General features: G+C 40.1%; 1 protein-coding gene across 2 annotated transcripts in view; it reads right to left on the reverse strand.

Moving 5' to 3' along the window:
- LOC147024416 (deformed epidermal autoregulatory factor 1 homolog) overlaps positions 1 to 13956 on the reverse strand; it is a 328494-nt gene that overhangs the window by 46975 nt on the left and 267563 nt on the right. For both annotated transcript variants that reach the window (XM_085884328.1, XM_085884329.1), the window contains exon 9: positions 4954 to 5279. In XM_085884328.1, the coding sequence (XP_085740454.1) occupies positions 4954 to 5279 (326 nt within the window). The remainder of the gene's footprint in view (positions 1 to 4953; positions 5280 to 13956) is intronic.

A 13956-nucleotide genomic window follows, 5' to 3' on the forward strand; every position in this document is an offset into this window, starting at 1 on the left:
AATTATAAGGTTTGTCTATCTGGTAATAGTGGGAAGAATGAGAAGAAGAAACACATTATTCAGGCTTTAAGTAGCCTTGGTTCAGGTGTTAGTTTTCTTCCAAATGACCCATCACAATTAGTTAATCGACTATTATTGCTGTAAGGTAGTAAGAAGGCTGGAAATAACAATTGTTTTAATGAAGCATCAGCCATTTTAGACCAGTTTATGAAAATGAAAATAATTAATAAATGTCAATACAGAGACATTTTATCCCATATTAAATATGATGAGAAGCACAATCCTTGGTTTTAATTTCACAACAAGCGACCACACATCTTCATTCCCATACCCACTTCAACTTGATGCAACAAAAGAATATGAGGCGTCTTTATTGTCCATGGAAACTTAAAATACCTAATTAAATATCACTGAGAAAAAATGACAAGTTTAGTTATCATCTGGGAAGTGGATACAAAACGATAACAGTTTCACCTGGAGCATATGAGATTTCTCAAATATCTTCCAAAATTGCTCATCTTATGAAAGAGCAGGGTGATGAACCAAAAAATATTGTTATAGACATTCAAAAACATACTTCAAAATCAACGATTAAACTGAAAAATAACTACAAGGTTGATTTCACAATTGATAATTAATTTAGAGAGTTATTGGGTTTCTCCTCAAAAAAGATTGAAAGTAATGGGACGTTTTACAGTGATAATGTCATTCAAATATCCTCAGGAATAAATTCGGTATTAATTCACTGTGATTTGATTGATGTCGCTATAATTAAATGATGGAATAAGAACAAATACAATATTTTCATTCAGCACATACTCAACCCCAATTAGTTATAAATACAATATGGAACCCAAAAATCTGGTTTATCTTCCGGTGTCAGAAAAAACCATATATCAAGTCACTACAACCTCTGCTGTGTGGATCCTCCTTAGTCCCCCTGGCAAGTTTGGTTGAGATTGGATATGCATTTGTGGTATACACCAACACTTTTCATTTCATGAGTGACATAAAAATCTACTGATCACCATAAAAACGAATAGTCCCAAGTGGGACAGATGCTTGTCTCCCGATGGAGGGCAGTTGTAGTTTGGGTGCATTAAGTGATAAAGTTGATTTCCAGTTTGATTGGATGGAAAATCATGGGCCCGTGGGGGCTGAAAGGCCTGATAACACAATTGTATTATCTCATGAAAATTGCAGTGAAAACTTATGCAGGATGTGCAGCTCCTGAATTGATGCAAAACGTTCCATTCATTTTTGTCCAGCAAAAGGACCCTTAAACCTTTTTAGACCCGAAAGGGGTGTAAAATGGTCTCAACTCGAAGGGTCTAAACTCTAAACTCTAAAGGGTATAAGGGTTTAAAGGGTGTGAGGATCTAAACCCTAAAGTGTTTAAAGTGTCATAAAAGGACTAAAAAGGTCTTAAAGGGACTACAAAGTTTACAGGTCTAAAGAGGTCGAAAGGGAGTAAAGGTCTAATTGGTCTATGGCGGTTTAAAGGGTCATAAGGGGGCTGAAGGTCTTGAGGTTCTTTGGTATCTAAGAGGTCTAAAGGGTACATTGGAATATTAGTTAGGGTTCAAACGGTCTCAGGGGTCTAAAGTGGTTGAAGGATCAAGAGAGTCTGACTATAGGGTGTAAAGGGTGTAAGAGGTGTAATGGTCTAAAGGGGTCCAATGTGTTGAAAGTGTCAACAGGGTCTTAAAAGGTCTAAAGGGGTCTTAAGGTCAAAAGGGTCTGCAGATGAAAGGGGTCTCAAGGTCTGTGAGGTCTAAGGGGGTTTAAGGTCAAAAGGGTACGTTGCAAAAGTAGTTAGGGTCTAATGGGTCTACATCATTGAAACTCTAAAGGATGTAAATGCCTAAATTAATCTAAAGTGTCTTAAGGGGTCTAAAAGGGGGTCTTAAAAGGTCGAAGGTGTTTAAAGGGTCAAAGGGTCTCAGCATTCTAATGGGTCGAGACGATCTAAAGTGTTGAAGGGGTCTTAAAGTGTCTAAATGGATCCTAATGGTCCTTCGGGGTCTAATAGTCTAAAGGGTCTAAAAGTCAAAAGGGTACATTCCAACAGTAGTTGAGGTCTTAAGGTGTATGGGGTCTTAGGGGGTCTATATGGTCTTTAGGCGTCTAAAGTGTTGAAAGGGTCTTTCAAGGATGAAAAGCAAGAAAGGAACTAAAAATAGCTCCGCAAAGCGGGCGTAACCCCTCAGCCCATGCATTGTAAAAGGAAGCAGTGATATCACGATGATGCAGTCAGTTAGAGCACGTTGGACATCATATCGAAAATCATTCAGACTTCAAGATGGCTACCATGGCGGCGAGTGAAAATCGCAGCGTGCCCATTTTCGAAAGGAACCTTCCTCTACTCAACCCCAACATACCCTGCAAAAATGGATTTCATCGGACAAGGCGTTCTCCTCGAAATCGACGGAAACCAATTTCAAGATGGCTGCCATGGAGGCCACATTGAAAATCGCAGCATGCCCATTTTCGAAAGGAACCTTCCTCTGCTCAACCCCAACACACCCTGCAAAAATGGATTTCATCGGACAAGGCGCTCTCCTCGAAATCGACGGAAACCAATTTCAAGATGGCTGCCATGGAGGCCACATTGAAAATGGCAGCGCGCCCATTTTCGAAAGGAACCTTCCTCTACTCAACCCCAACATACCCTGCAAAAATGGATTTAATTTGACAAGGCGTTCTCAAAATTGACGGAAACCAAAAGTTGACAGACGCCCGGATGGACGCCCGGACGCCCGCCGGACAACGCCTGTGACGACAATACCCCTTAGCCCAATTCGGGCTGAGTGGTAAAAAAGACTACAAGGACTGTCCCCTTTCTTCCCCCAACCCAACTCTCTGTCCTCCCCTCCCCCATTATTTCCCATTATTCAACGCAAGAGTGCATTAATGACATAAATAGGTTAAAATTTAATAAACAGGTGAAATTAAATTACACTACATGGCCAAAAGTATGTGGACACCTGCTCATCCAACATCTCATTCCAAAATCATGGGTATTAATATGGAGTTGGTCCCCCCCCCCCATTGCTGCTATAACAGCCTCCACTCTTCTGGGAAGGCTTTCCACGAGATGTTGGAACATTACTGCGGAGATTTGCTTCCATTCAGCCGCAAGAGCATTAGTGAGGTCGGGCACTGATGTTGGGCGATTAGGTCTGGCTCGCAGTCAGCATTCAAATTCATCCCAAAGGTGTTCGATGGGGTTGAGGTCAGGGCTCTGTGCAGGCAAGTCAAGTTCTTCCACACCAATCTCAACAAACCACTTCTGGATGGACTTCACTTTGTGCACAGGGGCATTGTCATGCTGAAACAGGAAAGGGCCTTCCCCAAACTGTTGCCACAAAGTTGGAAGCACAAAATCATCTAGAACGTCATTGTATACTGCAGCATTAAGATTTACTTTCACTGGAACTAAGAGGCCAAGCCCGAACCATGAAAAACACCCCCAGACCATTATTCCTCCTCCACCAAACTTTACAGTTGGCACAATGCATTCGGGCAGGTAGCATTTTCCTGGCATCTGCCAAACCCAGATTAGTCCAACGGACTGCCAGATGGTGAAGCGTGATTCATCACTCCAAAGAACGCGTTTCCACAGCTCGAGAGTCCAATGGCGATGAGCTTTACACCACTCCAGCCGACGCTTGGCATTGCGCATGATGATCTTAGGCTTGTGTGCGGCTGCTTGGCCATGGAAACCCATTTCATGAAGTTCGAAACAAACAGTGATTGTGCTGACGTTGCTTCCAGAGTCAGTTTGGAACTCAGTAGTGAGTGCTGCAACTGACGACAGATGATCTTTCCTCGTTACGCGCTTTAGCACTCGGCGGTCCTGTTCTGTGAGCTTGTGTGGCCTACCACTTCGTGGCTACGCTGTTCTTGCTCCGAAACATTTCCACTTCAAAATAACAGCACTTACAGCTGACTCTAGCATCTCTAGCAGGGCAGACATTTCACGAATTGACTTGTTGGAAAGGTGGCATCCGATGATGGTGCCATGTTGAAAGTCCCTGAGCTCTTCAGTATGGACCATTCTCCTGCCAATGTTTATCTATGGAGATTGCATGGCTGTGTGCTTCATTTTATACACCTGTCAGCAATAGGTGTGGCTGAAATAGCCAAATCCACTTATTAGAAGGGGTGTCCGCATACTTTTGGCCATGTAGTATATGATTAAGATCAAATTAAATGAAGAGGGATTAGGAGGTTAAATTTAAATAATGACAAAACATAATTTATTTTTAAATTTATTTCACAGTCTCATGAGATTACGGAATCTCACAATATGTGATGGACATACAAACATATTACATTTTGAGTTTAAAATTATCTCACCACCTGGATGGAAATTTTAAAAAGGCTCCAATCGTTTTTGTGCACTGACATCATGGACTGTCATGCAGAGTTTCAAAACGATCCGTTGAGCTGCCTCGGAGAAATAGGGAAAAAACCGAAAAATTATTAATGGGCCCATTCATTGCCTGACTGTCTGACAGGAAGATATTGTTAAAGCTTTAACAGCTCATCTCGACTCTGTCATCGACGAGCTAAAAACAAATGTGCACAAGCTCGTACAGTATTCCTAAAGCTTGGCAGAGACAAATGATAAAATGGCTCAGCTTGTTATTCCAGAGCTGGAATGGCACAGAAATTGGCATAAAAAGGTGCTGTGCAATAAGATTGCCAACTTAAAAAGCCAAAAAGAAAATGGTGATAAGTTGGCATTTAAGTACAACATTAATCTTTTTGGAGAAACGGAGGCAAAATGAAAGAAAAATTACCTGAATGGTTTTATAGAAACATAGTGTATCAGTTATGGTTGGCAACATGAAATAGTGACTTGGTTACACCTTTTTACAGTTTTCCTAACATGTTGAAGTGAAAACATTCTTTCATTCAGTCACAAATAGTGTTTGAAAGGCTCACCTCCTGTGACTCTGAGGACAGCTCCATGCAGCTGGACAACCCAGCCATTGCTGTGTTGCCAACACTTGCTTGCTTGGCCACTTCAAGCAAAGCTTTCAGCTGCTGCGCTGTGGAGATAAGTGAAGTCACCATGTCTTCAAGATGTATCCAGTGTTTTGATTGCTGATGATGATTTTCACCACGTTGGTGTTCCACTTGCTGCTGCTGAGGAGCCACACGAGTTGGTCCTCTATGCGGTGAATCCAACTCTACCAAAGATGAACCAGGTGAAAGACCCTTGTCAGGTGTTGGGGAAATCGCAGACAGTGGTGGAAGAGGTGATAGTACTGCCAGACATTACCAGGTTGGGAGAGGAGGGGCAGGGGGTGGATGTCAAAGCAGAAATACAGATAAGATTTTAAAAATCAGACATAATAAAGAACAACCAAGAGAAATAAAAAGGTTTCAGAAGGCAATTTCAAAAAAAGACTTGTTGAAATGCCAAAATAATAGCACACTACCACTTTACATCCATGACCTATATGCGTAACCTAATTTCTCTGTGTGTTGAAAAAGGAAGCAACTGGACATACTCATTCTTTTCACTCGGGGAAATTTTGCTTTTCCACGAATCATTGCAGAACAAAAATTAACATTTGCATTGCAAAGCAATTTGTCTTTCCAACCAAAAAGTCACAATGGTCATATCATAGCTGTGGCATTTTCTTTTTTTTTGGTATACCATGTCGAGGCTCAAGTAAGAGCTAATACACAGAAACATATAACAAGGCAGGAGACGAGAGGGGCAGGAGAGGGAAGCATCAAACAGTAGGGAGCAGAGAGAAGAGGAGATCTGTGGAAGGGAGAGGGATGGGGCAGGGTAAACAAGATGGACACAACAGGGACTTTCAGGAAGGAAAACAGGGAATTTGAAGGAGGTGGGTTTGGGTGGATTAACAGGGGTAGTAAAGATCAAGATTTTGGATGGGGAAGATAAGATATGGTGGTGAACAGCTGTTTTGAAGGCCTGGAGGGAGGAGTGGGATTGAAGAGAGTGGGGGAGTTTATTCCAAAGGCAGAAAAAAAGAGGAATGAAAGAGTGAAGGTGAGCAGTGATTCTTGATTTTGGCAGTTTCACCAGAAGGGGTTTCTTGGCAGACCTTCAGCACCCTGAGGAAATATAGGGGGAACAGATCACAGACAGAGTAAAGGGGGAGGGGGGCAAGACGAGAGAGGAGATGGTAGAATACAGAAAGACCACCGACCTGCCTCCGGTGAGAGAGAGTGAGAGACCCAAAGACTCAGCTTCATCGGCAGGAGATGCCAATGATCCTGAAAGCCTTGGTTCCCACAGCGTGAAGTTGAGCTAGGTGTGAGGCAGGAGCACCACCCCAGAGGGGGGAGCAGCACTCCATCAGACTGTAGATGAAAGCTTTGTATGTGGTTAGAATCTCAGGTATGCCTAGGAAAGACTTTGAACGACATAGGATGCTCAGTCAGCGACTGGCTTTTGAGGCCAGCTTGGAGATGTGGCTTTCCCAGGAAAGATCGTTGCAGATAGTGAGACCTAAAAGCTTGAATGACAGGACTTCTTCAAGGTAATTGTTGAGAAAGTACATGGTGATGGTGGGGGGGGGGGGTTCCAGACGGTCCTTTCGGAGAGACATGGTGGTCACTTTAGTGGTCAACTTTGAAATGAGGTTGGCCCGTGAAAGATCATGGCATATAGTGAGACCCAGGTGTTTAAACGACAGAATTTCTTTGAGAGGATTGTGAAGAAAGTATATATTGCGTGAGGGGTAGGAGTGGGGGAGTTGCCAGACAGTCCTTTTGGAGAGAGATGGTCGGAGTGTGAGATTTGTCAGGATTAAAAGACATATTCAAAGTGTTTGACCAGCTCGTAATTTTATCCAAGTCTGCAGAGAGTGCATATGTGCGTGTATATAATGTCTTCAAGTCCATTTTGAGCCCCTTAATTGGTATCATTCATTCATGAGTAGTTTTCAAGTAAATACATAAGATTAGCTGTGAGTTGCTTCTGATGCAGCATAATGGATGTAATGAACAGAATGTTTATCAGAGTACAATTATCTCTGCAGGAATGAACAAGCCAACATTTTGGCTGTTAACTCTAATTGGAGGAACACACTTCAGCGTCCCAAGATGGAGCACCAAAAATATCAGCTTCTCCATAATTTCATGGCAGTTAGCATACTTCGATCAACGTTCTGACGATTTTATTTATTGTTCTACCTGTTTTCAGATGCAGAACGAGGCTCATGTTGAAAACAGTTTCACTATCCCATCTCACCAGGGTGTTGGTACCTATCATAACAGCAATGGCACTTCAGCAAAGGACTTCTGTGACTTCATGGGGCTGACTCAACCTGAAAACTTTCCCACTTGGATTTCTCCCAATGGCAAATCTTCCCTTTTGGTTAAGGTGATGGCAAACTTCCCCACAAATATCTCCTGCTCCTCCTCTGATCCAATTGGTTCAACTGCTCATATGCTTGTTAGAGTAAGCATAACTCTTTACATAACTATTTTCAGAGAGCTGTGTAACCGCTGGCAGGTCTGGCATTTTACTCAAGCAGATTGGCAGGGACTGCAAGCAGCCCTCTCTCTTCTGGACTGGTCTCCTATATTTACCACCTCTACTATTAATTCTTCCACATACACTTGCTCTCTCTTATGTACAGATTAATCCCATATCATCTTCAGTTATCCTACCCTTATTCCCACCCATGGTACACCGAATCCTGTGATGAGGCAGTTACTCTGAAACAACGAGCCTTCTCTTCCTGGAAGGCAAATTTCAGTGCATTCCACAAAGCCCACAATAAGCATGTGTCCATTCTCAGAAGAGCCAGGAAACAACATCTGTCCAAGCTGAAGATTGAACTTTCAAACCTGTCTCCCTCCTCCAACACCTGTTGGCACCTTGTTAAGTCAGTCTCTGGAGTATGCTCTCCTTCATACCTTCCCTCTCTTCAAATTGCACCAGAGCAGATTCTGCTTGTGTGAAGGCTGAATGCCTCAATTCTGCATATCCTTTCAAATCTTGTGGCCCCAACACCTCATTCTCTGCACCAACCGTTCCCAGTTGTACCTGACTGCTGCTGGACTCTGTAACTTTTTGCACCTGAGAAAGTGGAGACGTTTCTGTCAACTCTAGATTCTGACTATGTTACTGGACCGGATAGCATCAGCTCGTGTGTCCTAAAAACCTAATCTGCTGCTCTTGCGCATCTTCTCTCTGCTATTCTTACCCTGTCATTTGCCCAAGGTCATCTTCCATCTGATTGGAAATCCACCACCGTCACTGCATTATATAAAAAAGGTGAAAAAACTGATCCCCTTAACCACAGACCTAACAGCTCACTTCCAATCATCAGCAATGTCATGGAATCCATAACCAAAGTTAATATGAAATATTTCCTTTTCCCCAACAACCTCATCTCAGATCACCAATTTGGATTTGGACCAGATCACTTCACCTTGGACATGTTGCATTGTTGCTTCTATTCACCCAACAATGGATGGAGGCCCACAATGTCAGACATGAGATCAGGGCCGAATCTGTGGACATATCTAGTGTCTTATACACAGTCTGGCATCCTGCCTTACTCTCCAAACTTTCTGCTGATGGCACCCAAGGCCAATTCTATACATGGCTTAATGACTTATTCTACTCCTGTAACCAACATGTGGTTCTCAATGGAAATCCTTTCATCTCCTCTCCATATCAAGGGTGGAGTGCTCCAAGGCAGTGTCCTGAACCCAGTCCTATTCCTAATCTTCATTAATGATCTCTTTGACGATCTGGAAAATCCCCTTTATATATTTCCTGATGACTCCACTCTCTGCTGTGACATCCCTCATCCTTTAGACAAGCAGGCTACAACTTCCGCGCTCTCTTCAGACATTGAGAAAATTACAAGCTTGTCAACCACTTGGAATATGTCTTCCCACCCAGACAAATCTCTTTCTCGTGATATGTATGTGTATGTATATGTATGTATATATATATATATATATATATATATATATATATATATATATATATATATATATATAAATAAATATATATATATATATATATATATATATCTAAATATATATAAATAAATATATATATTTATAAATAAATAAATATATATATATATATATATATATATATATATATATATATATATATAAATAAATATATATATATATATATATAAATAAATATATATATATATATAAATAAATATATATATATATATATATATATATATATATATCTGCATTCTTTATTCACAAGTACAGAGGTCAAAGAACACTTTACCCCACACAATCTTGCGAATGAGGACTTGGGAAGAGGAAAACTTGTTAAAGTCAATGGGACACTAACAAAAAAGAAATACAAGTAACAACTATAGCACCATGCAGTTCCTCATGCAACTCGTTCAATTGGAAGAGGATTAATTTTGTAACAAGATAATGATATAAAACACACTTCCAAGAGAGTAAAACAGTATTTGGAGAACAAAGTTACAGCTGGTGTGCTCTTAGTGTTAGAATGGCTACCCGAGAGTCTGGACTTGAGTTCCAATGAGTTCATATGGGATTACATGGAAACAAAAGAAGAAGAAAAAGAAGCAGGAGGAGGAGGAGGAGGAGGAGGATAGGATTAACCCAACTAACCTTTCAGAATTGTGGAATGCACAGCATTACAGGATATTTGGCACAATATTCCTGGAAAAGCGCTTTAATCATATCTCGGAAGCATGGGGGAAAAGAGTGATGGCACTCATGAAAGTAAAGGGTGGACATACAAAGTAATGACTGATACTATAAAATGACACTGGTCTTGTTATTTACTGAAGTACTTTGTATTAAGCGCATTTATAAAGACTGTTCATTTACAATAATCTTTGCATAGATGCTGTAAAATGCAGATTTGAACAATTTTTCAGGAATGTCAGTCAGTGATATCAATTTATTTGTGAAACTTCATTTTAACTCTGCCAATAATAATAATAATAATAATAATAATAATAATAATAATAATAATAACAATAACATGATAAGAGTTCCTTTGCAACAAACTTCAATGCAAGAAGAGACCATAAGGCCCATCAAGCCTGTGCATTGGTTGCCAACATATGTTTATTTGTCTGTGCTCTATCTTTTTTAAATGCTGAGCATCAAGAAAGGAATCAGCACTACGATTATTAGTCTTTGATATGACTCGGCCGGGGTTCGAACCACCGGCCTCCCAGACTCAAATGCTCAAACAACTACATCAGGACTCTGGGATTAAATTGAAAGATAAAATCCATTCAAACAATTTGGATCCAATTTAAAAAATAAATTAAATTAATTGATCAAGTTGAAATTTAAAACATGCATTCCCCATCTCTACAAGATCATAAAAGTGAAGTTTCACATCGATTGATTAAGCGGTTCCAGAAAAGCAGTTTTGAAGGATATTTTATCTAAAATAATATGGCTGCCGAATCACGTGACCGATGACGTCATCAATTTTTTTAACGTGGAAATTAAATAAAATTAAAAATCAAAAAGAACCCAGATCAAAAATATTAATTTGGAGTGACTCCTGTAACGTTCTCAATATGTGATCTATGACAATAGATCACAATATGTGATCTGCCTCAATATGTGATCACAATATGTGATCACAAACGCTGCCTCAATATGTGATCTATGACATCATAATTATCCTTAAAACATTCCACATGAGTAGTCGCACCTATGATGAAAATTTCGTATCAATCCGACAAGCGGGTTTCGGAGAAAAACACAAAAGTTATATGCGGACATACAGACAGACAGACAAACAAACAAACAAGAAAAAGATGTCGTGCAGAGCACGATACTTGCAAAATCCAACCCCACTCCAAAGGTTGCCATGGATACATTAAATTGTCCATTTTGACATTGATACATCAAACCAAAATTGACAATGTTAATCGAGCTCAGGCCAATCGGATGAAAATTGATTATTTTTCAGATTGAAAGTGATGATTTTAGAAATTTGACCTTGAGTTGACCTTTTGACCTCAAAAATAGTTGGTTTCCCAATGCAATGACGCCTTATGCAAATGTTTTTCAAATTCCAAGTCAATCGGACGAAAAATGACGATTTTAGAAATTTGAACTCATGACCGATGACCTTTGACCTCAAAATCGAAAGACTTCTCAGTTGAGACTACCTCTACAACTTGGCGAAGTTTTGTGATGATGAGTTTAGAATTGTGACCTGTAGGAGATTGACAGACAGACAGAAAAAAAACGGAAAAAACAAAATCGACTGACCAAATACTTGAAAAATCTTCGATTTTGCAAGTAAAAAAAAACAAATGGACCCAAACGCAATGCCCTCTCTTTCGGTAAGAGTAATAACCAGCCATCATTTAACAGGATGAGTATATTTTAACATGACTGCCATAACCATACGCTGTACATTAAACTGTTTGCTTTGGAATAAGTATGAATAACATCAACGTTGGAAAATAATATTCTGATCAGAAGTGTGTGACATAACTGATATTTTTAGTGAACAGGATAGGCACCTAAGCAAGCCAAGTTCACACTGAATTTTTTTATTTATTATTATTATTATCAAACAGAGACGTGATGTTCCAAAAGAGTAGAACATCCAACCAACAATATTGTGCTTACTTTAATTACTCTCACCATGGCAGGAGAATAATCAGCATAAATTCACACCTGTACAACCCAAAAAGTGTCGTAACTAAGAAAATTTGCAATGAGCTTGGACTTCTGCTGAGCAGGACCGTTTTTAAGAAAAAAAAGTTGTCAAATTATTTCAGCAGCATGTACAGCAAAACAAAATATAATTGTCAAAATATAGGAATGTTGTTGTTTCATATGCAGTACATGGCTGCTGGTTGCATCATTTTCTGGGGGTGTGGCTGTGCCGCTGATACAGTGCACCTTTTTCCAGTAAGCTGGTACTCATTTTTCCGACTTCGGAAGGATGACAGGCTGAGTCACCCCACCTGGTGTTGGTTCAACGGGCCGACAGCGGCTCGAACTAAAGAACCTTAAGATCTTTCAGCCGGCCACCTCAACGATAAAGCCAACACCAGGCTTAAAATATAGGAATAACAGCATGTCATACTTGTTAAATGCTACAGTACAATATTATAAAACACTGTTGCAAGTCGGAGAAAACAGTCCAGGAGGGAAAAAAATATTTTGTTACAGGTTAGGGAACTGACAGGTGTGAAAAAACATACTAACATAAATAAATTGTACAAAGTGAAACATTTGAATGGCGAAAGGAAAACAAAATAGTAAATATAACATTCTGGTGATAAAATGTTCCCTTGAACCCAACGAATAACCTGTAATTCTATAAATTCATGACAGTGCTATGAATAATTGTTATTCTAACTGGGCCATGAAAACAATCATAACACCTCCGACATCGTATGCTGCTATCGGAGCTGTTTTTATGGCTTGAACATACATTAAAGAAATTGATAATCTCATCAGCTTCACTTCATGAGAGTCTATTGAAAGTTTAACATTGTGCAATCACTGACAGCTCGTTAAGCATCATAAGCGACAAGCTTTTCTCCATGATCACACATGGAGTCACACTACGGCCCCCACCTACTATATACAAAACTAAAGTTGGAGTATCGTCTTTAAAAAAAAGTCGCTTAGGCTACATTTGAGAGCCCAACCTGGTCTGTTCAGATGATTGTCTTGGCAGGGATCACTCTTCAGTACTCCAGACCATGGCAAAAGCAACAAAAAACCGGGATCGGTCAAAACCGGCAAATCTTCTTCTCGTTCATAATAATAATTATAATAATAATAACAATAAGAAGAAGAAGAAGAATAACTTTCAGAAGGCATATTTTCGAGCTGCCCCTTTCAATGGCAATGACTCTGGGACCATCCGTTTTACTTGATCGAGAATCCTTTGCTATTGTTTGTTTCAACAGTTCATTCTACAGTTAAATATTTACACATACTCTCTGTTTCAGAGTGTGTTCCCTCATGCTCAACCGCCAATGTCGTTTGGCAAGACCAAGCCATTGCCCACACCAACTCAATGAACCCTGAACCTTGCTATGCGTTTGTTCAGGTAAGAAAGCGTGTCACATGCATATGCAAAACGGGGGGCTCGAGCCCCCTCCTTGGCCATAGATGTCATTCCAATTTCAATAGCTAGGGATGTTAGATGTCTGCGGAAACACGGAAATCTGTCCTTTACACAATCTGTCCTTTCCTCGTCAGAAAAATAATTTCCGTGTTTTCCCCATTTAAAGATTTAAAATACACCCAAACCCCAATTTTGGCAAAGACTCCATGATCGCCAATTGGCGTTTGCACGATTTGATTTTGAAAACCAAAACCCCTATTCCGTGACAGAGTTCGCATTCAGTCGGATGGCACGAAAGCTGTTCTCAGGGTCTCAGGTCGTGTTCGGTAAGTTCTTCTTGGCATACAGGACTACAAACTCGGTGGAAAGGCCGAGTTCAGGGTGGTCACGTGGAGGAGGTGAGGAATGACTATGGATGGTGAACAATTAAGAATGGCAATCATTTCCCATTATAATTTCTCAGTGCAAGGTCTCCCGTGTAAAAAGTTTTGACACAAAGTTTAGTCCTGTTCGGCTACGGTTCAGAAGATGCAGTATGTGCAATATTTGACGTTTCAATGACAATTATTTTTGTCTAATGTAAAGTAGCATTACAATGTGAACACATTTATAAAGTTTGTACAACAACATTTGTAAATCAAAATCAGCAGTAGAACATCTGAGATATAAAGCTCATTTTAACTACTCACTCACTGACTGATATTAAAGATCAGTACCTTCCGGGTGACGTAGAAAGCTGAAATGTTACGTGTCAATGGATATTGAAGATGACACACCAGGGAAAAAAATCACAAAACTATCGAAAAGCATCCGTAAATGAAAATATAAATAGATGAAAATAAATAAATGGAAAAAAAACAAATGCAGGTGAG

The sequence above is a fragment of the Eptatretus burgeri genome, chromosome 6 (assembly GCF_056783735.1).
Source record: "Eptatretus burgeri isolate ZD-2024b chromosome 6, Ebu_testis_v1, whole genome shotgun sequence".
In the NCBI taxonomy this organism is placed as follows: Eukaryota; Metazoa; Chordata; class Myxini; order Myxiniformes; family Myxinidae; genus Eptatretus; species Eptatretus burgeri.